Here is a 24,028-nt window from a genome sequence, read left to right on the forward strand (position 1 = left end):
TGTTCTGTCGGTCAGGTGGTGGTGGAGCACGATGAAGTGCGTCTCTACATGGACTGTGGCGAGGCAGAGAGGGTGACCTTCCACCGGAGGTCAGAGAAACTCACCTTCTCGCTCGACTCAGGCATTTTTGTGGCTAATGCGGGAAGCACTGGGCTTGAGAATTTTGTGGTGAGTAAATTAATGATGATGAATACATAATAATCTGTTTGTGGAATTAATTCTATCTAAAAACGTGCGGTGTTAGTGTGAAAAATAGCTTGTAATAAAATCATTTCCAGGATTAGAAAATAAACCATGTTTTTTTTTTTTTTTTAACAAAATAGTTTAATTCAGATTCATGAGTCAAATAAATCTGAACAGAAATTCTAGACAGTTCAAGCCACAACCACCTTCCATCGTAAACATCATTATCATAATAAAGCCAACAAAACAGGAGGCAAGAAATGTAATAAAGAGTAAATGTTTAAACATCCTATAGTGAGGAAACTACAGCTGGTCACGACAAGGACAGTGACATTAAGTCAACATCAAAGAGGGATTATTTCATCTTTGTGCCGACTTTGTTGAAAAGATCAGAGAGAGAGAGAGAGAGAAGAGGGGGGAAAGGGTGAGGGAGGTTGTGAGGCTGATGAGATGCGGATGGGAGGAAAGGATGAGGGAGTAAATCAGTAGCAGATGAGGAAGTTGAAGATGTCAACATGACTTAGTTGTGGTCGGATCAAGGGCTAAACTCAGACTCAGGAATGTGCCGCCATGTCAAATGTGATGGTGCAATTCCCTTAAACTTAATGCTGTTATCAAGCAAACAAAATGAATATATATCTGCGACTGGCTCCATGACGCCATTTGTTCAAACTGTTGAAGCTGGTGTACAGCCCGCAACACACAGCTACTAACAACCCTACTGTGTTTTCACACTGTTGGTCCTTTCACAGCTCCGGCCAGTCGCTGTTGGCACGGAACACACAACATGGTCTTCCTCATTTCATTTCGCTTTGTTCAGTGTGTCCGGCCCTCTCTGAACGGGTTATCTGAAGCATGACCACAGAATATGTGCATGCTCGGCACCAGTCATGTCCGCCGTATCTGGGTCAGCATGGGTGTGTTTGCAGGCTACGTGCATGTTACTAGTTTGTTGTTTTTGAGCAGCTATGGCATCAGGAAAAATAAAAGCTCGTGTTGGTTAGTAATTTGGTTAATTAGTTGAGATTATTTAAAAAAAATAAATAAATAAAAAGGAGAGCCTTTTCTCTCTTTTCACATCAAACACGAGTGTTCAATTTTAAATCTTTTGTAAATCTGATGCATTTCATCAGGCATGTGATGGTTATTTATTTCTTCTGTTTCTAGAAAGTGAAAGAAAAACCCCAAATATATAAACTTATTAAATGGAAAATGACATCTGAGCCACAAGAATAAAGCTTTATGGTTCATAGTTGCCATCATATATATAATGTTCCGTTTGCTTTTAAAGGACAAATCAGATTCATCTCGCATTTTTTTTCTGTTATGGTTAGATTTTCATATTAGAAATAAATACGGTCTGACATTTCTAGATGCTTTACAGAAAGAAAAACAACTGGAACACACTCATCCTGAGAAATGGATGTACGTATATCTGAAATGACCAGAATGAATAGCTAACAAAATATCCCACTTAAATGAGTAATAATTCATCAGATAACCTTCTAATTTTACTTGCTACATTAATTTTCAAATATTTACACTTTTGTTTTCTTTACATTCTTAAAACGGTTAGTTTTTTAAACCTTTGTGACGACGGTTCAGTTGTAGTGAAATTGTCAACGCACTGTATATGACCGTTACAATTATGAAGCTGCAGAAGTTCACAAAATAAACAGTATTAATGTTACATTAATGTGAAAAACATAGTATTACTTGAATAATAATTCTGTATACGTGCACAAACATTTATGATCCCAACATATATTGTATATCTTTAAAGTCACCTTTTACCATAAGGATCTGTGGATCATCCTGTTTATCTGATCGTGGTGAAATAAGTGTGCACTATTGATTTTCTCCCCCAGTACAGAATCTTCTGATGACTTTCAAAAAGTGGTCACATCAATCTCCTTCCTTCCAGGGCTCCATTCAGCAGCTTGTCATAAGAAACGACCCCAGAGCCGCCGAGGAGCAGTGTGAAGATGACGATCCTTATGTGAGACACAAAGTGTATTTCTCAAGCAGTGTTTGGAGAAACGGGGTCAAAGAGCATGATGGGAAAACTCATGTCAAATATTGAGCAAAGAACATGAATCAACAGCTTCCCCTTGTGGTGAAATCATCTCATTGGAGAAATATACAAAGTACCAATTAAACTTTATGTAATACGTAAGGTTGAAAGAAACTAATTACGAATGCTAACGTCAATACTTTAAGTAATATTTTAGAGTATTTATACTTTCTTGTGTGTTTTTTTTCCTGAAGTTTGGAATTTTACTCATAGATTAGTAGAATTTACACTTTGGCTTTACTTTGCTTCCTAAGTCAATAATGAGGGCTCCTAAAATTCGACATCTCTGCAAGTTGGTAGCCAGTAGGTCTGTTCCTTATTTATCATCACCATCTTGTTATTTAGACAAAAATTGTGAAAATGCACTTTGTCAATATTTGTCATTGAAAGTATTTGTTAATAACGATGCAATTATCTGCATTTACAACATAGCTTATATTTGGAAAGTTCTCTCGAAAAGCATTGATGGAACATTTGTACACATTTTCAGCTCTTTTTTCCCCATTTACAAATTTGCATAATATTACAAAATAAGAAAAAGTGACATCTCTGTATGACATTTAATTTTCAAAAGGAGGTAGTCTCATGAGATTTTCAACTGATTCGGTCAGTAGTATGGGTGATAGTGCATTATAAACCATTGATTTAATTGCTCTTGGAAGTTGCTTTTCTAAAAAGCACATGTTGTTTCTTGGGCGGGTTTAGGCCTCTGGTTATGCCAGTGGAGACGATGCTCTAGATGATAGAGAGACAGAGGAGGACACAATGAAGCACACCCATGGCGCGGCACTGGTAGGTTGAATTAAATACGTTTTAAGGATATAAAGACCATTCAGTCAGTTGAAGTTCATGAAATGACTACCGTAATAGGCACTGTCGAATACCTTGAAAGCCTTTTGGCCACACTGCTGCATGCATCTGAATGAAACTGTAAGATAAAGAAAAAAGAAAAGAGAACACCTGCAACCTAAACAGCTCCATAAAGGTTTGTGTGTGTCTACTTGTTGCATCTGTTGCACACTGACCTTCTAAAAGCCTGTGCTTCTTTCCCCTTTTCATCCTTGTGTTTTGAACTCCCACAACCTGGAAGTCAATCTGACTCCAAACATCCCAGAAATCAACCGAGACTTTGAAGCTTCAAAGGCAGCTGCTACCCGAACTTAAACTGAGTCGTGGTGCAACAAAACGTTTGGTTCACTGAGTGCTTCAGATGAAATTGTATAAAGTTTGTGTATTCACTTTCACCTGGACTGAAAAAAGTTCTGAATTGCAAGAATGTGCATCAAGCACATTTTCACTGAAAATGTACAGTATTTTTATTTGTTTATCATATATTTACACCCCAGATTATTTTGACAAGAGAATATGAGACAGCCACTGAAGTCCAACATATAAAGCAGTAGAAGATTGACCCCATATTTAACTAATTGTATTGGCCTGTTTTTTTTCATTTATTTTCTTGACACTATTTAAAAAAATATCTGTGCAAAGGATTTTTTTTAACAAGCCCTTGAAGCTTTGGAGTGTAGCTTCGAGGACATCACATGGGTTAGGAACATGAGAAAGAGGTGAACTTTTCATTTCCCTGCCAAATGAAAGAAGTTATTTCCACATTTCACATTTCTTTCAGGGCGAGGACAGCGTTCCTGTTCGAGCTCCACCCACTGAGGCGCCAGAGGTGGAGTTTGACGAATATTCTGGTCATATGACTCCAACAGTGGCCAATGAAGAAATGCTGCGAGGTCAGAGACATTTGCACAATTTATCTTTTTTTGTTTTGTTTGTTTTGGGTTTTTTTTTTTTTATTTAGCTACAATTTGTTGAATTATGTAAAATACAGATTCTAAGAAGAAAAAACTTCCAGGACTACATATGAACTTACACACAGATGAAGACGTTTTGGCTCAAACTGATTGAATGAAGTCCTTTCAAGATGTGTTGATGTATATATATTGTTTTAATATATTTTCATCCTGGTTGGCACTGCACTTATCCTTTGATTTCAAATGTTTGTAGGGCCGCAGAGGACGGAGGAGCCAGGAGAGCGCACTGGAGAAGTGAGTTCAAACATAGAGTTTCTTATCACTCTCTGACCTTTTTGGTATTTTTAGTTTAACATATAAATAATTAAAAACAACAACAATTATTATTATTTTGCAGGGTCACATGAGGTTGAAAGGGGAGCGTGGTGACCGTGGACCACCCGGCCCACCAGGTCCCCCGGGCCGCCCCACTGTGCAAGGGAACACTAAGCCTGGGTCATTTGGACCACAAGGACCACCAGGGACCCCTGGATCCCCTGGAATCCCAGGGACAGAGGGACAAAAGGTTTGTGCATGAAAGGAAGAGAATTGAAGAGTGATCAGAGTAATGCGAGGGTGAATACTTTTGTGCACTTTACACTTTTCAGTTTTTTATTTGTAAAAAAAGAAGAAAAGAAAAGAAAACTCTGTATCATATTCTTTCGCGATTATTCAGTATGTTGTGTTGGTCCATCCCATAAAAATCATAATAAAATATATTTATATTTTGTGGCTGTAATGTGACAACATGTGGAAAAGATCACAGGGAATAATTTTGCAAGCCACTGCAGTGGTCGTCTCGTGAAAGCATGAAACATGATAATCCTGAACCCCTGTGTGATCATTGGACCTCCCATGTTCATCCTTCTTCTGTTTAACCTCGCAGGGGCACAAAGGTGATCAAGGAGATCCAGTAAGTTTCATCAACAGCTTCTTTTTTCTGGTTCAAAGTCCTCAAGTCGCTGCAAACGTACACATGTTTTGAACTCGAGAGTGGCATTGGCGACACCGCCGTGTGGCCCGCTGCTTCATGTGTTCACATATTTACTATTTATTTACCTTCAGGGTCAGAGGGGAACTCAAGGATTTCCAGGTTTGACCGGGGAAATTGGAGCTAAAGGAGAAAAGGTATAACTAAAACAGCCACGCTCATATCAGTTACTTACTGTATATCGATTGAGTGTCTGTAGCCCTCTTTACTTTTTGTCTTTACAGGGAGACCAAGGAGTTGGCTTGCCAGGCTCACCTGGCCTCCCTGGACCTCCCGGACCCCCCAGATCACGTAGTGTTCCTGTAAGTTGTTCAGTTTATTTTACGCAAACTATATTGCACTTTGATTCTTTGATGAAAACAGAATGAAATGGAATACCCATGTTTTAGTACGGGCCAGATGCTCTTGGTTCTGGGTTTGAAGACCTTGACAGTGAGACCGAGCTCATCAGGGTAAGAGAAGGACAAGTGGCACAGGCTTATTAAGCATTAACTCAGTGTATTGAGCAGATCTGTTTTGATCAGGGTCTCCCCGGCCCACCGGGCCCTCCAGGGCCTCCTGGTCTCCCTGGAACTCGTCTGTCGTCAGCCACCTCGGAGGGACTCTCTTCTGCTCAGGGACCGCCTGGTGTTCCTGGCAGAGACGGACTCCCAGGCAGAGCCGGGATACCAGTAAGTTTACCTGAAATTAATCTGATTTGTTACTGAACTATATCAGCAGGATCAGCAGATTTATAGGAATTTACATTAATGACAAGCTGCATCAATACTGAGCAGCTTGGAACCATGGCAGCATCTATAATAATCACAAATGAAAGATTCCGAACGCCCCTGTAAAATGTTTTCAGGATTTTTTTCCTTGATTTTATTTCTTCCTTTCGTACATTGGAGTATTCTTGTCATCTCATTGTTGTTATAGATATGTTCTCCTTTTCCATTTCCCTCTGTTTTTATTGTCTATTTGTCAGTGTGTAATTCAAATGTGTCTGTAGTTTTCCACCCCTGAATGTGATTGTACTGATTTTTATTTGATTATTTTTTGTTTTTTTTAACCAATAACCTTTATGTCTCCTTTCCTGTCTATTCTTTCCACTCTTTCTTTAACTATCGCCTCCAATTTTGTCCTCTTTTTTTTTTAATCTTCCTCAACAATCTTTACTTGGTCTCACTCCTAATGCTTCTACCCTTTGCTGGTTTCCATCCATCTATCCCTCCTTCTACTTTTTTTCAGATGTTTGAGGATTGGTTTAGTGGTTCTGGGCTCGATGGTTCAGGCTTGAGCTCAGAGTTGGCTTCTGTCCTGGGCTCAGACCTCGGCTCTGGTTTCAGTTCTGGTTTCACCTCTGACTCCAGTTTTGGTTCTGGTTCTGACCTTGACTTTGAGTCTGCCTGGGGTTCAGGCGAGGTATACTTCCTGGGTTTGCCTTTGAAAACCAGAAAACTATCCAGTGGAGACTGACAGTCAGAATCCGGCGTATTGGGGTTGCATCACTCATCTATTGTATAGAAATGATCATAAATGTGAGGCTGAGCCAACTTTCCCAGTAAATTTAAGTTTAAACAATGTTGCTCGTCCAACAATCTCAGCTCACTTGCCCCAATGCGCCGGCTTTAATGACTTTATTATCTCCAACTGTCATGTCTTATCTGCTAAATGGCTGCAAGCTGCTTGAAATGAAAGTCATTACTGGGCTATCTGAAGTACTCTGGTTCACTCGCACTGGTGCTGTGTGTGTGTGTGTGTGTGTGTGTGTGTGTGTGTGTGTGTGTGTGTGTGTGTGTGTGTGTGTGTGTGTGTGTGTGTGTGTGTGTGTGTGTGTGTGTCTCCATGCATGCATATGTATTATTGCATTTTATTTTCATCGTAACAATGTTTTGCTTTGACACTTCCACAGTTTCTGTTTGATTATTTTCAATTCAAAACCCCGATGACACAATGCTGCATTCACATCATGAAAAGTGGCTGAATTGAAAGTAATTGACCAGCAACTTGCTTTATAAGCTTATGAAATACAACTCTGCTATTTGCATATGTCCATTTACATTTCGCTTTTCCAGTTTTGCTTTTTTTTTTTTTTAAGCCAGTGCACCAAGAAATGCTGCTTAGATTTTGCTCAAAACATTTAAAGTTCAGACAAAATATACTTTTTTTTTGCAAAATTAGTACAATGACCTGATATTTGTGGAGGTTTAATAATAATGGAGGAGAATAGATTTAAATAATAATAATAATAATAATAATAATAATAATAATAATAATAATAATAATAATAATAATGAATAGATGATAGTCTTAAGAGATGCAAAAGGTTAAAAAAAACTATGTTCAGTATGAATATTTGTAGTCGGTGTTATCATACTAAGCAGATTGCACATTAGACCATCGTGAGACAGGTTAGTTTTACCCAACTGATGATGTGTTGTTGCAATAGTAATAACAGAGTATTTAAATGTGAATGGATACTTTTTTTTATGGTAGTTACTGTTAGTAACGGCATACTTGTTAGATGAAGATGGAAACAGCATATAGAAAACATCATATTTTAGTTCTGCTATTTTTCACTTTTAGCAAAATAGCATTACAAACCAAACAGCTTCTTAACTAAAGAGGTTGACCTGACAAACCTTCATAGAATGAATGAAAGCATCGAGGCACATGAGACCTCGTCAATCAGGAAAATATGCTGCGGTAGGTTGAATTATGAGTGAGTGATACATCAGTAATGAGTCATTAAAGGTGCATTGGAATAAAGAGGTTTCAGAGGTCTGTGAGGCCTTATGCTGCCATTCAATGCCAAATGAATGGTGCAGAAACAACTGCTTTGTTAAAGGAATACATTGAATTTGACCAATTCAGCTTTCATGTTAAGTGATGATAGAAATCATGAGACGAAATATAAAACACATGCTATGTGTAACTGACATACAATCATATTCAAATGGTAATATTGGCACGTCTAATGACAGTATTCAGTCAAAAGACCCATAATCTACAATAGATATGTACTTATTGCAGTGACATCAGTATTTCTTGGAAAAATCATGTTACAATTATATTGCAACAGTGAACACCGTTAGCAATGATGCTATTATTACTCATGGAAGCTGACGGATGAGAGTCTTTCTCAAAAATTCAATTATTCCTTTAAGATGACCGACTCACACCTTCACAGTTGGCGTTGATCCCTGCTGGCTAAAGGGTCAACAGAGAGCTGAATTTCTACACCAGCATACTTCCTGAGACTTATCACAGCTTTCTTTCCCCCCTCTCTGTACACTCCACTTGTGTTTGTCTGCATTTGTCTCTCCAGGGCTCAGCGGGAAAAGACGGGTCTCCAGGTCGACACGGAGCAGCTGGAGAGAAGGTACCATCGTCAAAGTGACATACTGGAGATGATCTCTATTCTTGTGTTGGCAGGAATCAGTAAAGAGGAGAAGTTTGTGATTTAGATATGGAGTACAAGTGGCACACACCATGTTACTGTCCAGCTGAGCCCCCTGGTGGTCGTTCGGTTGACTTAAGGAAACTTGTGCAATTTCATTCAACTTGATTGTTGTTGTTGTTTAATATCTAAAGCATAATTGATTGATGTTTTCTATTTGTTCTAACAAAAAACACCAAACAAGCATTTTCACTGAAATTGGTTTAAGATGCCACTTCTTTCCTGATTCTGTCTTCACATCCTCAGGGTGACCATGGGCTGCCCGGGCCACCCGGACCAAAGGTCACTTGTTCTACTCAAAATACAGTCTGACATAATAATCAACGACCAGCCAGTGTGATCCAGACATGTTTGCTAACAGAACTGACCTGTTGGTGTCTTCAGGGTGAATGTGGGACTCTGGGTACAGCGGGAGCTGCAGGTCCTCAAGGGGCCGTTGGCCCACCAGGAAGGAGAGGCCCAGCTGGTCCCCCCGGGCCCCCGGGCCCGCCTGGACCATTAGGAAACAAATTCTTTGTAGAGGTAATCCCAAAATATACAAAAAAAAAATACGATGTCCTCTCCTTATGTGTCTGTATTGTTTCACTTCAAACATCAAACTGCGTGCTTTGTTTTCAGGACATGGAAGGATCTGGGAAGAGTGACATGCTCATGGGCGCCGGGGTCAGAGGACCACAGGTTCGTTTAACAGTGAGCGTGAATGAGTGTACACTTTATGTGTTGCTTCTCACATAGTTCATGTTTTGCTTTTTGTGCCCTCCAGGGTCCTCCCGGCCTGCCTGGTCAACTGGGACCAAAGGTAATAGACATAGAATCCCGTAAATATGATGTTTACTAGTATGGAGCTGCTATCGCGTTCAGCTCACTGGAGAGGAAACTATGTTTGGTCACTTTTGTACTTCTGAGTGTTTCTTTTAAATTGTTTATTGTACAAAATGAATTGAAGAAAATCATACGATACCATGATTGAATTGTAATGCTAACAATTGGAGGCTAATGGAGGTATGTATTTCAACCTTACTATGTCAAAGTATTATTTCCTTTCGGTCACTTCACGTGGTTGATTGATGCATTTATTTAGAGAATATAATAAACAATGAAGAACGGTCTCCGAGCAAAGCATTGTGCATTAACTACAGTGGGACAGCAGTGCATTTACAGATCTCCAATGACAAGTTTAACACATTTTAGTCACTATAAATGGTGAAATATGTGTAATTTTGATCAACATAATTGTTTTTGACATATTTGACCATTTACAAATTGCTCACAAGAGCATTTTACATTGAGTTTAAACTATCAAAATAATCTGAGCTAACAGTCTTGGTCGTGGTATTTTAACGACGAATGTTTTCTTTTGACTGTCGTATTCACACTTAGAACCTTTTACTCCTTCTTGTTTGGCGATTAAAGCTGCTCTGTCGGGTCTTTTTCAGGGTGAGGATGGAGCCCCCGGAGCTCCAGGCCTTTCTATCAAAGTAAGCAAGATTTGAAACGTCTCTGTTTTATCTGTCTTACAGTAAATGTTCTAATCCTATTCTAGATTCCTATTGTGTGTATTTTAATTGCTAACAAACGGTACATTGGGAGACTATAAAAGAACACGTGATATTTCAGTGTGTGAAATATGCCTGCAGGGGGAACCAGGAGACCCGGGACCACAGGGGCTTCAGGGTCCTGCTGGACTTCCGGGCGTCAGGGTGAGCGGTTTTGATCAACGACTTCAAACATGGTTGACCAACCGTTTAGTCTCAAGTGGTGCTGTGGGATGATTTATGAAATGTCTCACAACTGCTTTTGCCCTTTTCAGACTGAAACAAACATTTTGCCTTGTCTTAGTAAGAAGTTAAGTTTCTTGTTCAACTGCTGAGCCCACAAACGAGTACAAATGTGTTTATTTTTGTCAACCTTCACTTCATTTAGACTCCAGATTTAGTAGAAACCAAAAGCAAGAACGTAAACAGCCCATTTCAGAGTTTTGCCTTCACATGACAGCTTTCTGGGACATCTGAAGCTACAGGAAGTGAATTGTTTTCTAATAAATCAGCCCTTTTAGGAGTGCTTCTATTGAAGCTACCTGATTTCAAGTATGGAAACTATATAGCCTAATTATATTGTTCAGTATATTAAGATGTCAAATCATGTATGTTGCTCTCTCTGTGCCCGCCTGAGTAAGAACACGTCAAAATAAATGTGCACATGATCCTCAACATGACGTGGCTTCAGATATTGTTTCTGTCTATCACTAGGGGTCCAAAGGAGACAAGGGGAACACAGGACTGAAGGTATGATTTCCAAATCAACAATTTTTCCAGGTATTGGTTAGCGTCTCCAGAGAGCAGTGCCCGTGGTTTATTTCACCCTCTAAACTCTGTTTGATGCATGATGCTGAATCCTTGGCATCAATACGCATTTCATATCTCTGCATGCTGCTGTGTTCTGTATTTTCTAAATAAAATTTCACTTTTGAAATGAGTCATTATTGTGTGCTGCAGGGGGATCAAGGCTCTGATGGACTCACCATCCCGGGACCACCTGGACCTCCTGGTCGTCCTGGACCTCCAGTCAACCTGCAAGAGGTACATATGAACACAAACACACCCTGGAATGCACAATTACGTTTAGAGAATTCTATTTTCAAAACTACTTCACCACGTTTCATACAGAGCCAGTTCATAATTATCACAAACTATTGAAACGTCACATTTTGGTTTTGTCCTTTATTGATGATAGACAATAAAATGATGATTACTAAATTAATGTGTAGTTGTGGATGTGTTGTGTTGGTTTGTTAATAATTGCTCCTCCTTATTTCTTGTGTTTTCTTCCCCCAGCTGCTCCTCAATGTTACAGACGGTATACTGAACTTCACGGAGATCAGAGGACCGCCAGGCCCGATGGTGCGTCACTTTCAGCTAATAATGCTCTTTTGTTTTTAACCCTCTCGTTATTTATTTTACATATGAATTTAACACTTGCTGCCCATGTGATAATAGAAATAATGGAGATAGTTATGAAGTGACTAGAGCAGCCAACACTTTTCATTTTTTAACATATCAAATTCTACTTTATAGCTTGTTGTGAGGAAAGTCATTCTTTCACTCGCCACATGATCTTTTCATGTTTTAATTTTTTTTAAATCTGCATTTGCTGCCGTGTTTGTGTGCATCTCATTCATAGTTGATATATCTATAATAATGTATCTATATCCTAACCCTGATGCCTGTGCTTTGTGCATATGCTGATGTCCCTGGATGCATGTGTATATATGCATACACAAACATATATATATATATATATATATATATATGTTTGTGTATATGTTTGTATGTATGTATGCATGTGTGCCTGCATGTTGCAGGGCCCTGAAGGCTTGCCTGGCAGAGCTGGATTCCCCGTAAGACTATTTCGCAATATATCCCCTTATGCTGAAAACATTTGTCTGAATTTAAATATACAAGTTTAAATGACTAATTTGGTTATATTTAAAATAATTATTTTCTAACCTGCTTTTTTTTTTATATATATATTGGAAGCATTTTTTTTTTTATGTCTTTGCTTGTTTGTTTTGCTTCTTTGGACTAAACTGGGTAGGTATCTACAGTATTTCAACCGGTGATACTTGTTAGACACATGAAAACAACAGTTTGATATTCATATTGACCTTCCACGTTGAATTGACGGTGGGTTTGTCTGCAGGGCCCCAGGGGACCAAAGGGAGACATAGGACCTCCGGGAGTTCAGGGGACTGGGTTAAAGGTAGGCATTGAACCTGGCTGTGATGACAAAGCTTGAAGAATAAGCATATTCTTCATCAGATGTTCGCATTGAATTATTTAAGCTCCACTCTGGTTACTCTTTCAGGGGGAAAAAGGAGAGCCGGGAGTGACTATTGCTGCTGATGGATCTCTCTTGTCTGCTCCAAGAGGTCCTGTGGGGCCCAAAGGCATAAAGGTACAGGACAACTTCTGTTTTCTTGACTGTCCTTACACACTAACTGACCATTTATGCTGGACTGGAACTTGAGCTCATGCCATTCCCCATAGAAAGGTTGAGGCTATTTTCACTGTTAGGCGACAATGCCAGCCACTACCACCACCATCCATTATGTTCTGCTTCCAAATGTCATTAAAATAGAAATAGCTCGTCGTTTATTTGAAACTTTAACCAGTGAGATCTTGTACAATGTATGAGATTATGGCCGTTCCAGTGAATTACCTGACGACAACTTCACTCTGAATGTTCACAGGGTGACCATGGTTCAGCAGGATCTACTGGACTTACTGTGAGTTGACGTCACTGCAATACTACACCACGCTAATGCTGTTTTCAAACTACACTTCATTTGATGGTGTGTCATCAAGACATGAATATATGCGCTTTCATTTAAGGGCCCAATTGGACCAACAGGACAAAAGGGAGAATATGGCTTTCCTGGACGCCCGGTGCGTACTTTCAATTGATCATATCATTGGTTTGCTCTGCATGTAGTGTCAGTAAGTGTAAATATTTTCACTGTGTGGACAATAAAAAAAATACTTAGTTATGCTTTCATTTAAAAGCACATTTTAAAGCTATAACCCTTCATTATAAAGATTTTACTATCTACAAATGTCCTTCCTTTGTGCAGGGACGGCCTGGGATGGCTGGAAGAAAAGGTGATAAAGGAGATTCGACTGGCCGACCGGTAAGACAACATAAGCAAAATAGTGATTCAGATCACAATTATTAGATTAGATTTAATCCTAGATGTATGGACTTGATACTCTAATGTCTTAAATATATGTGCTCTGGCACGTGGCACCACGAGAGGAAGTGCTTCCTCCTCTTCTTAAGATGGGCATGTGTAGGCGGAGCCAGTCCAGCTCACACATGGCTGAAAAGCTAGATTTGGGGCAATAAACTTTGAATACAAGGCTTCTGGGCCAACGAGACCCGTGTGACATTGTTGAAAAGCTGTATAGTATGACCCCCTTTAAGAAAACCCACTGTTCAATGTTAAGGGAAAAGAAAAAAACACCCACCAGATTCATCTGAAGTCTACGGAGAGCAAACCATTGCCTTGGGGAGGGCATAAACGCTAAATTTACATCCATCTCTCACTGTCTTTTCTCCACGGCCTCAGGGACCTCCAGGCCCTCCTGGCCCACCTGGACTTACTGGAAGGGTTCTTGGACTAAATGGAGTAAGTTTCAATCTGAGATGTATAATTACCCAGTGCCTTGTGCTTTGTTTGGAACGGTAAAGAACAATCCAAGGGGCATCAGTGCGGAGAAACTCTGAGGAACGATAAACTGACTTTACTGTAGTTTAGTATTTAATCACAGTATCCCAAACCAAAACAGCCACATTTTGTGTTTTTGTTTGACAGCTCTTTTATTGGCATTTCACATCATCTCCAACCCATCATTCAACACATTTCTCCCTCTGCTCCTTTGTTACTGTAAAAGTTGCATTTATTATGTTCTGTTTTGAGTTGCCCAACATCTTTTGATATTTAAAAAAAAAAAAAGTTGGTTATAATTGCTGACTCAAAGGTGTATTGAACGACATTAGCAGCATTTTATTAATTCAAAGCAACATGTTGTCCAACATTTTTCACGAATGTCACTCAGAAACATCATTGAAATGTGCTTATTTGCAATTTCCCACCATGACGAGGGATGATTTAGTCTGATCACACTGCTCTCCTTTGAATCTTGAAGACCGTGTTTCCGGTGCGCCCCAGACCGCACTGCAAAAAGGCAAGAGTAAGTCTGAGTCGGACCGTCTGATTGGTCCGTTTCAGTTGAAAAGCGGACCGTCTGCTGGTTTTGTTGGTGTGTGGGTTTCCCAGCATGATGGCTATGTGGTGTGGGCTACAAACAATACCCTGGACCCTCCCCTTGTTTACTTCCCGTAATTTCCTCCCTCTTTGCTCTCCTAATAATCTTTTTTAAAAAAACATTTCTGTGGATCTTTCATGTTTGCCATGAACACAAAGTTTATCCACATTACCAACAGCTGGAAATAAGAAATTTTGTACCTATCTCCGTCTTTTAATTTCCACCTTAATTTATCTATCGCAAACATTAGTGCTGTAAAATCCATTTACAGCTATATTTACTGCTGCATTCAGATCCAAACAAAATCATTATTCAAGTGACGCTGCTTCAAATGGAAAAATCCTCCCGCTGTTTGTTTTTGTTTTGTTTTTTTTAATATAGATTATAATGTGTTTTCATTTGGAATCTTAACTTTTTTTGAATTAATTAAACTTGAGATTAGCCTGATCTGGGTAGTACATGAGTGATGTTCCTGTATTTCAATCCTTCATATGTTTCATGGTGCTGGGTGTTTGGGTGCTGCTCTGCTATCTGCTGCTAAAAGTTCCTCCTATGGTGACATGGTATTGGTATTATTATACGTGGTGTACGTGATGGTAACTGCTTTTCTAAATGTTAATAATAGAGCGAAAGGCTTTGAAAATAGTATATAGAAGGTTCATATTGGGCCGGGATGTCATTTAGCTGATCCAGTACTTGTTACAATATGCCTTTCAAAATAAAAATGAAACCAGTTGGGTTTTTTTTTATTTATAATTGACCTGATCTATTTTTGTGATATAATCCTCCCCTAACCTTGCCCTCTGTGTTTCACCCACAATAATGAAAACTGTATGTTCAAGTGTGATGCATGTATTTTATGTATTTAACTTTTTTTTTTTTAAATCCTGACACCAATGCTTCTATCCCCAATGCACCTGTCTTTTTTAATCATTCTTCAATTTGACCAATTATATGTTTAACACAGTCTTAAATGTGACTTTTCAAAATTGTAAACAAAGAAAAAAAAGCACATGTTCTAAGCAATGTGTGTTTGTGTGTGCGTGTGTGTTTTTGTAGGAGAGCTTAACAAGGGGAGATTCATTTGGACCAAAAGGAGAAAAAGGCGATGAGGGATTATCAGGAGAGCCAGGGACGTCTGGTAAGACCAACAAGTGTTCAGATGTGTTTCATGCACTGCTGGATCTTTGCCTCCTTATATGTTATAAATGATCTAAATCAAAGACTGTAACTCACATTGTTTAATTTCTTATCTTATCTTTCTTTACAGATGGGATGGTGGTAAGTACTGTTTTACTACTCAGCACTTGATGATTAACGACACTGAAAGCAGAATACTAAATAGAACTCCCTTCCAATTTGTATGTTTCCTGTCATATTAAGAAGTTTACATTGTGGACGCTGATTATAGAAGTACGAAATTACAACACGAAGTGCATGTAGTTATTGATATCTGGGTTTAATGCTAATTTAAAAAAATGTTTCGCTGGGTATTTTTAGATAAACAATAGGGGATATATGTTTTTTTTGTTCTTTTTTATGTTATCGCTAAACCCAAAGAGGAGAATCGCAAAATCTGGACGTTCCCCTCAGCGCCTCAGTTCATCACAGCATGCTGCATTTCCACATAAACACACACTTGAAATAATCCCATAGATCAAAACGAATAACTTTCCCGGGCAAACAATCAGGAGAACTGTTACCTAAATGGACTCAATTCCATTTTACACTTTAATTATATTTCATCTATGAACTCTGATTCGAGTTGAGATGCTTCAACACAGTGAAAACAAAACCTAAGAAATTGATCAAATGGTTCATGATCGATCGTCTCAATTCTGTACCGATCGTTCAGGGTGCAAGAGGTGATCAGGGATATCCAGGTCTGAAGGGAGACAAGGGTGAACCGGGTCTGCCGGGTCCTCAAGGACAGCCTGGGAGGTCCGGACTAGTGGTCAGTTAAATGTCACTTTACAAATTCTGATCCCATCCTGGTGCAAAAGTATCGAATTCCTCTGGAAACTTGCATTTAATTAAGTGTTTTCACACATTTAGGGTCCAAAAGGCGACGCCGTCATAGGTTCTCCGGGTCCGGCGGGTTCTCCAGGTCAGTCTGGTGCCCCTGGATTTGGCCGCCCTGGTCCTAGAGGTCCGCCTGGTCCTGCTGGGCCCCCCGGACCTCCTCCTCCATTCGGATCAAGTACGTTTGCGCATACATTTTAGTCTTCTGTTGAACCAGTCAGGTATAAATTTGTGCATGCGTGTGTTATCATCAGCTGTCAGTATCCCCGGCCCTCCCGGTCCTCCTGGTCCACCAGGGTCTCAAGGATACGCCAGCCCGGTAAGAAATTCCCTTCAGGAAAATTAAAAAGCAATGTTGGGGGAATTGATAATGAATGAATGGATGAATGCACACGGTTCAGATCTGATGCTGTGATGACGTGTGTCCAGGTGATCACCTATCGGACGATCCACGCTCTGACCAGAGAGTCTCAGCGGGTCGCGGAGGGAAGTTTGGCGTATGTGTCTGAGAGGGGGGGCGAGCTGTACATCAGAGCACGCAACGGCTGGCGAAAGATCCAGGTGTGAAACCGTGAAGGCCTGTTTGTTTACGGGCCATACTTTCATGTGTTCTAAGCAAATTGTACAATTATTGCCATAGATTGTTAGCTATATTGACAATTTCTTATTAAAAGTCCTACACTGTAAGCTATTAAAAAAAAACATTTCAATCATATGTTGTCTTTCAGCTTGGAGAGTTGATTCAGTCGGGACCTTCCTCGTCAGAAGCGTCGCAGGCCCTCAGCAGACCTGGAGACTGGAGTCGACCACACAGGAGCCACAGCCAGGTGAATATACACACAGGATCTGTAACTGACAAGCGAACCTCAGTGAGTGAGTAACATCTTCGGGATTTGATTTCGGATCTCATCAAAACATGAGGAGCCACACTGAAATTGTGTTATTTTTGTTGTTGTTGTTGTTGTTGTTGATTAGGAGCTCCAGGACGGGACTAGAGGATACCAGCCCAGCTACAACGTATTACCACAGAACACCAACCCCGTACCCGGAGTGAGCGCGACACATACACATACTGAACCGACTTCCTGACGGAACTGTGAGAAATAACATCATGTTTTATGTTATGTCTCTTTTTTTTTTTTGTAGCTCCATCTGGTGGCACTGAACGTCCCCTTAAAGGGGGACATGCGAGGAATTCGAGGCGCAGACTTCCAGTGCTACCAGCAGGCGCGCTCCATGGGGCTGACTGCCACCTTCAGGGCCTTCCTGTCCTCACACCTCCAGGATCTGGCAACTATTGTGAGGAAGGCGGACCGCAATGACATGCCTGTGGTTAATCTGAGGGTGAGGGCATATTTACAATTCTTTTTTTCTTTTTGTGTGTCGATCAGTCTTGATGGATGTTACATTTGCCACTGTCCCCTCAGGGTGAAGTGCTGTTCAATAGTTGGATGTCCATCTTTTCTGGGAACGGAGGCACATTTGACCCGTCCACACCCATCTACTCCTTTGACGGGCGCAACGTGATGACTGACTCAGCGTGGTGAGTGGCTTTGAGCAACGAAGAAGGATCAGAGTTATTTCTACTTAGTAAACAAGACTGGAAATGCACCTTTATCACAGTTCACAGCAGAGCTCCAGGGATAATACCATTGGTCTGCCTCAGCCTCTGGTCAAAGCATTTAAAATGACAAGTTATCCTTGCCTACGTGAGGAGGGTTGCTCTTTAATCACCTCAGACATACCACATTTCCATGAAAATCATTGATAGGAGAGTTCTCACACTGACCACTGACGTCATTCGTAATGGTTGGAACCATCGGGGACGTCTGTTTGAAAACTGAAAACCTCGTAGCTCACGCACATTGGAGAAAAAACACTTTGGTATAATGTAGGGGGACAAATGCTCAACGTTGGCCTGCATCCTCAATGTTGGATTATCATCAGATGAGAGGAGTGTTGAAAGACATGATACTGTTCATCATGTAAACTTGCTAAAATCTTCGGTGCAAACATCACAGCAACCCGATCCATCCAGGTTTATAGCAGACGGATGAATAAAGAGATGCCAAATTTAACATTTCCGGTGCCAGACAGGCTGGTCTGGATATTTCAGAAACTGCTGGTTTACTGTGATTTTATTGTTATAATCACCTGTAATGTTCAGAAAGAGACAGAAAGGGCCTGATGAGCACATTTCCTCAAGGATGACAGCCATTGATTCCAGTGAGCGGCTCTCACTACAATAGTCACTACATCTGTCATCATGCAACACTTTTGCCTTGAAGTTGAACCCAACAAGAGTTTTGTGGATGTGGGCTCTAAACCTGCTACAAATATAATATGCTATCAATTAAAAAGATAAAGAAGGTCTAAGCAAGTTGCCATTACTTGGCAATCCAAACTGAATAGAACATTTCTCATTATTTGCGTTTGTAATGCGCTGTGATGCAGGGCCAGCATGTTGTGTCGTGCATCATTCACTGGAGTCGCCCTCCTCCCCCTCACAGGCCCGAGAAGCTGGTGTGGCACGGCTCCAGCACTGTGGGCATCCGTCTGACCACCAACTACTGCGAGGCGTGGAGGACGGCTGACATGGCGGTGACGGGTCAGGCCGCCCTGCTGCAGACGGGACGTCTGCTGGGACAGCACGCTCGCTCCTGCTCCAACCACTACATTGTGCTGTGCATAGAGAACACGTACGTGGGGAGCATCCAGCAACGGAGGAACTGAAGGGGCCGGTGGGAGAACACAGGTGCGGCAGGCGTGACACATGAATGAAGAACACATGCGGGCACATACACACTGAGGGGGAGGGGGGGTGGGGGGGTTCTGTTCACACATGCAAACAAGCACATTACACAATCACATGCAAAAGAAAATTAAATATCACCATTAAAACATAGGAGCATGCCGTCGAAACAACTGTGGCATCTCTTGAACCGTAGTCGTGTTTCTGCACTGTGCGCTTTATACTTTAGTCACAGTTGTAGATATAGTAGTATTTGGTTATCTTTACACTTTCAGGTGGTTTTACATGGTGCGGGAAAAAAACAAAAATAGACGGCGCTGCAGAAAAGCTTTGTTCAGTCTGAGAACTCAGACGGAAGCAGTTGTACTTACTTGCATGAACTAAGACTTAATGATGAATCTTAACACAGCTCTTCTTCACATGTGGAAGTGCTGCTGGGTTTTATTTTTGTAGCCCTCAAATTACATAAATTGAACTGAAGAAGTTGGACTGTTCTCATATTACCAGAAATAGGGTAACTTGATAACTAAAAAAAACAACAACAAAAAAAAAACCTAAATGTTTTTCTCATGTAAATGCACAAAAGCTTATGAGTGATCTCAAATATGCTTTCATATTCACAGAAGGTAGTTTTGAGTTTGACGGTATCCAGATGTTTCTTTTCTGACATTTAAAATGACTCATGAATGCACCTTGTTGGGTAAAATATATAGAATCGTTGCATTAAGAGTTTCTTTCTCATGTTTGTCTTTCTCTTAACAATACTTCAGTTTTAGTGAAATCGTGACATAAAAAAAAAGATATCATAGATGAAAAATGATAAATTGATGACAAAATCCAGTATTTGTGCTGATGCCAAGAAATGACATGAACACACTAACATAAACAAGCCTTATCTGTCAGTATATGAAATACAGATATATATAATTATATCTTAAATTATCATTTTAAAAGTTGGATTAGTGGCCTTCTAAAGCTTCTCAGCGCAGTAGTTACTAGAAAATAATCAGTCCACATTTGTGTGGGGAAGTTTTGTGCATTTATGGATTAATTTGTTCGATTTTCTGTCACCAATCAAAGCCCAATCACCTGCGATAATAATTTTTTTTATTTAATTGAAGTGCTAATTTACAAAAATAAAAACACGTCTTTGTCTTTATTGAGCACATTGACATATAAAAAGAAAAGAAAAAAAAAGAAAAAACTTGGCACCATGTGTAATAGGAAGCTTCTTTTTCAGTGATTTATATCACATCACACAACCTTGACATGCGTGTCATTATTTTTCCATGTAAATACACTGTATGTAAATGACTTCCAGTCATCACACCATGTCTATTTTTTTGGCCACTGAAGAAACAAGATGACCTAAAAGGTGTTTAGGCTAATGTTTTTGAACTAATTACACGTAACACCAATATTTGAAGGATTTTTTAATTTAAAATGTTATAAATGCACCAACTCATGTGGTTTACCGTGATATTCAGACTATAAATACATAGGTGTTTACTTGACTCTCTTATCACACTGTATTGAAAAATCAGAAAAAAGAAAGATAAAATGTAAAAAACATCAGCCTTTTCAGGAAATGATGTCAAATTTGTACTGTTTTCTGCTGTTTTCTGCTCCTTACAGTGAACTAATCGGATCTGGTTTCATGATTAAAACGTCTGCTTTTTCATTTTTCTAGTGGAGTTAAAATGGTGTAATTTTCATTAATTTATACTGTAGCAGGACCTTGAGAGGAAGAGTAGAGTAAGTTCACATTCATTGATGTATGAAGTCAGAATATCCTCAGTATATTTGTATAAGTATGTTTGTGTGTATGTTTGTGTAGTTATTGCTTCTTTTTTTTTACCTGGTAGATGTAGGTTTTGTATGATTCACACTTGATTGACACATTGCTCACGTGCTTTGCCTGTGAAGATAATCGTTAGTGTTTTCATGGCGTCACATTGTGTTTCTGTTTAAACAAAAACTTGAGCTTGAGGAAAAAAGAAGTTTGTACTGAGTGACAAAATAAAATGTTTTTTTGTTGTTTTTTAAAGGTCTGTCTATTATTGTCCCACCTTTAAGAAAAATCTATCTTTGAATTAAATCACCCATCTTTGAACGTATTTATAAACCTGAAGTCGCCTGTATATCGAATAAGATTTTATATACAAGTCATTTATTTTTCCCTAGAATAAAATTTGAAGGTTTATATGAAGCTTCTATATCACAATTGTTCTATTTTTATATTTGCAAGGGAAAGACAACATTAGTTTAACAAAAGATGTCCTTTATTAAATGGATATGTACAGCACATTCCTGAATCCCAAAAAAAAAGAAGGAATTAATAACTTCTCATATGAGAGTGTTCTACTTAGTTTCAGTCTTCCAAACAAACAACCCAAAAACCAACAAATACAACAGGTGTGCTTCAATATCCAAAATGTTTAAAAACCTCCCTCTTTATTGCATCGGAGCCTGGTGGGCTTCAGTCCCAGGGTGTCCTAAACCAAAAACAAGCCAAACAGTGCAGGGTGGTGTCTCTCCAAACCAGTACGAAGTTCAACAAGCCTTACTTGTTGCTATCATCATCGTCATCACTGTATCTTTCCACACAGTGCTTCTGTAAAAACAAAAAAAAGTCCTCCATAAAATTCATAATTTCAAACATAATGAAAAAAAACAAACAAATGAAAATTAGGACTTTTTGTGTGAGAAACATGAATTACACTTGTTTTAAAGAAGCTCCGAATGAGTGAAATGATCCCGAAAGCATCTTAAGATTATTTGCATTGAAATCATGAACTGCCATCTTCTATTACACAAACCAAACAGGGTTACAGAGAGTTGATTTCCACAATGTAAACACCATCATTTACATGTAAGGTAATGTAGTGACACCGGTGTCACACGGAATATCTTTGATATTCTAACGGTTACAAATCTTGCCCCAAGAGTTCATAAAAATACCTGGAAGAATCTGCATCTGTCCCATTTTCAAAATAATAAAATGCAACCTTATTTCAGTTGTTTTCCACATTGGCAAAAAAAAAAAAAAAAATGTTTTTCGTAAACCATTGAAACATTTTCCATAGAACATGAAAGAAAAACTGTCAAACCAAGTAATTAATTTAGAAATCAGTTTGCTGATTAATAAAAATCCTTATCGGTGGCACTGACATGGACAAACAAACGGTGCTTTCACCCATCTCACATGCACTCCTAAAAGACACCTTGCTTCATATTTTCTGTACATAATGTCAATGTAAAGCCTGCGAGTTTAAAACCTGCACGCACAAAAAAAAATCAAAAAAAAAATCAATTTGTTCAGTTGTTGGGAAGCAAATAAAGGCTCATATCGGCAAGCGACTTCAGATTTGACTCCCCAGAGAACGTTAGTGTGTAAACTTATGCTGCGACCTGCTCCCAATAAAGACCACGCGACACGTTTTAGTACGAGACACAATATAATTACACATCTGCTTTCTGTGGAAAAGGTCAACTTATGGAAATGTCGCATTAGAATTTAGAAACCAACTTTTTAAGAAATCAAAGGGGAGGAAAAAAAAAAGAAAAAAAGGTTTTCAAATCAAAATGTTTAATCCAAAAGGAGAAAAGACATCGTCTTGGTTCCTTTTGTACCAGAAGTGACTGGATCACCATGGAGATGCTGATCGGGCAGTGGAATTATAAATTTAGGTTCAGCAGAAGATATTGTCATTATTTTGGACGACTACAATCCCAAAAAAAGGAACATTAAGAGTTTTTTTTAGAGTTTGAAATGTACTTGGCAGAAACAAGGCGAACATAGTTCTTCTGCAGGGAAACTAAAAGAGTGAACATGGATTCGGTGGTGTGAAGCCACTGCAGCGCAAATCGGAGGCCGAAGTGTAAAGAGGCGAGGAATCGTTTGGGGCTTGACTGTTGTAAACGAAGTCCACTTCAAGAATCGTAAAAAGGACGTTATATGACAGAATTGAAGCTTTTGATGACGATTAAAATAAGCAAACAAAAACAAATCCAATGTTGGCTGAAATGCATGTAGAATTAAAAAGATGTCTCTTTAAGGGTAGAATATGTCCATTGTTGTCACTATTAACCAAATTCAGGAGGAAGGATTTTTTTTTGGGGGGGGGGGGGGTTAATACTATGAGGGATATATTTTGGGGGTTTCAGCCAGAAATTGTGCCAGAGAACAGAGACACGATGCACGACACAGTCGAGGCTGAGATCCCAACGGGAACCAACAACCTTTAAAAAGAGGCAGCAGCTTAAAGCGGTCAGATAATCAGAGGAACAATTAAGCTGCAATAAGTACAAGTTGTCAGAAAATGAATTAAATTAACTGTTTTGTCAAATTTTTAAAAGAAAATTGTCTTTTTTTTGGTTTTTAGTTCAAAATACAGAGTCTCGATTGGTTCTCATTAAGAAACTCTTAAAAATTTAAATACAATTTAACAGTTACGTGATAAATGTACACATTAATCAGTAAACACATTTTCTATTAAATATCTTCTACAAGACCTCTATTCTTCTGTTTTCTGTGATCTCAGCAAAGACTCGCAGAGTGCAACGTGAATATAAACAGTGTGAAAAGGCAGGATTACAAAGATAAAATGCTTGTTGAAATAAATCTGAGGTTTCCTCTTAGTTGAGCCGAAGAGTTACAAGTTCTTATTTGAAGCTCTAAAACACCAATTCAAAAAAAAAAAAAAAAAGAATTAGATATGCTACCACGTCCCACAATGCACTTATATTAGCGACATTTAGACTTTTCAAAAAGGCCTCTCAGAGCGGATCCAGCACCACTTTAGCCAGTTTTGGAGGATTTTGTTTTGCTGACTCAGCTCTGGTCTCCAGTGAGGAGACGGACGAGGTCTAATGTGTTTGACGGTTGAGTAAAAATGGGACTTTAAAAAAGGTTTCGTTTGCAAACTCAACCTGCT

At 39.3% G+C, this 24,028-nt stretch overlaps 1 protein-coding gene across 1 annotated transcript in view; it reads left to right on the top strand.

Moving 5' to 3' along the window:
• Nucleotides 1-21,131, top strand: part of col15a1b (collagen, type XV, alpha 1b) — a 42,823-nt gene extending 21,692 nt beyond the window's left edge. The window contains exons 5-42 of the mRNA XM_080503183.1: nucleotides 16-168; nucleotides 2,108-2,182; nucleotides 2,963-3,049; nucleotides 3,888-3,999; nucleotides 4,274-4,314; nucleotides 4,418-4,585; nucleotides 4,946-4,972; nucleotides 5,125-5,187; nucleotides 5,275-5,352; nucleotides 5,440-5,502; nucleotides 5,575-5,721; nucleotides 6,281-6,454; nucleotides 8,361-8,414; nucleotides 8,739-8,774; nucleotides 8,877-9,014; nucleotides 9,111-9,170; nucleotides 9,256-9,291; nucleotides 9,929-9,970; nucleotides 10,130-10,192; nucleotides 10,742-10,777; nucleotides 10,988-11,071; nucleotides 11,327-11,392; nucleotides 11,854-11,889; nucleotides 12,192-12,251; nucleotides 12,357-12,446; nucleotides 12,742-12,777; nucleotides 12,884-12,937; nucleotides 13,123-13,179; nucleotides 13,618-13,677; nucleotides 16,173-16,271; nucleotides 16,373-16,517; nucleotides 16,594-16,658; nucleotides 16,769-16,900; nucleotides 17,068-17,166; nucleotides 17,315-17,389; nucleotides 17,486-17,683; nucleotides 17,767-17,882; nucleotides 18,850-21,131. Coding sequence (XP_080359309.1) covers nucleotides 16-168; nucleotides 2,108-2,182; nucleotides 2,963-3,049; nucleotides 3,888-3,999; nucleotides 4,274-4,314; nucleotides 4,418-4,585; nucleotides 4,946-4,972; nucleotides 5,125-5,187; nucleotides 5,275-5,352; nucleotides 5,440-5,502; nucleotides 5,575-5,721; nucleotides 6,281-6,454; nucleotides 8,361-8,414; nucleotides 8,739-8,774; nucleotides 8,877-9,014; nucleotides 9,111-9,170; nucleotides 9,256-9,291; nucleotides 9,929-9,970; nucleotides 10,130-10,192; nucleotides 10,742-10,777; nucleotides 10,988-11,071; nucleotides 11,327-11,392; nucleotides 11,854-11,889; nucleotides 12,192-12,251; nucleotides 12,357-12,446; nucleotides 12,742-12,777; nucleotides 12,884-12,937; nucleotides 13,123-13,179; nucleotides 13,618-13,677; nucleotides 16,173-16,271; nucleotides 16,373-16,517; nucleotides 16,594-16,658; nucleotides 16,769-16,900; nucleotides 17,068-17,166; nucleotides 17,315-17,389; nucleotides 17,486-17,683; nucleotides 17,767-17,882; nucleotides 18,850-19,072 — 3,348 coding nt within the window. The 3' untranslated portion in view covers nucleotides 19,073-21,131. The remainder of the gene's footprint in view (nucleotides 1-15; nucleotides 169-2,107; nucleotides 2,183-2,962; nucleotides 3,050-3,887; nucleotides 4,000-4,273; nucleotides 4,315-4,417; nucleotides 4,586-4,945; nucleotides 4,973-5,124; nucleotides 5,188-5,274; nucleotides 5,353-5,439; nucleotides 5,503-5,574; nucleotides 5,722-6,280; nucleotides 6,455-8,360; nucleotides 8,415-8,738; nucleotides 8,775-8,876; nucleotides 9,015-9,110; nucleotides 9,171-9,255; nucleotides 9,292-9,928; nucleotides 9,971-10,129; nucleotides 10,193-10,741; nucleotides 10,778-10,987; nucleotides 11,072-11,326; nucleotides 11,393-11,853; nucleotides 11,890-12,191; nucleotides 12,252-12,356; nucleotides 12,447-12,741; nucleotides 12,778-12,883; nucleotides 12,938-13,122; nucleotides 13,180-13,617; nucleotides 13,678-16,172; nucleotides 16,272-16,372; nucleotides 16,518-16,593; nucleotides 16,659-16,768; nucleotides 16,901-17,067; nucleotides 17,167-17,314; nucleotides 17,390-17,485; nucleotides 17,684-17,766; nucleotides 17,883-18,849) is intronic.
• Nucleotides 21,132-24,028: the final 2,897 nt, after the last annotated feature.

The sequence above is a fragment of the Blennius ocellaris genome, assembly GCF_963422515.1.
Source record: "Blennius ocellaris genome assembly, chromosome: 10".
NCBI classification, from domain to species: Eukaryota; Metazoa; Chordata; class Actinopteri; order Blenniiformes; family Blenniidae; genus Blennius; species Blennius ocellaris.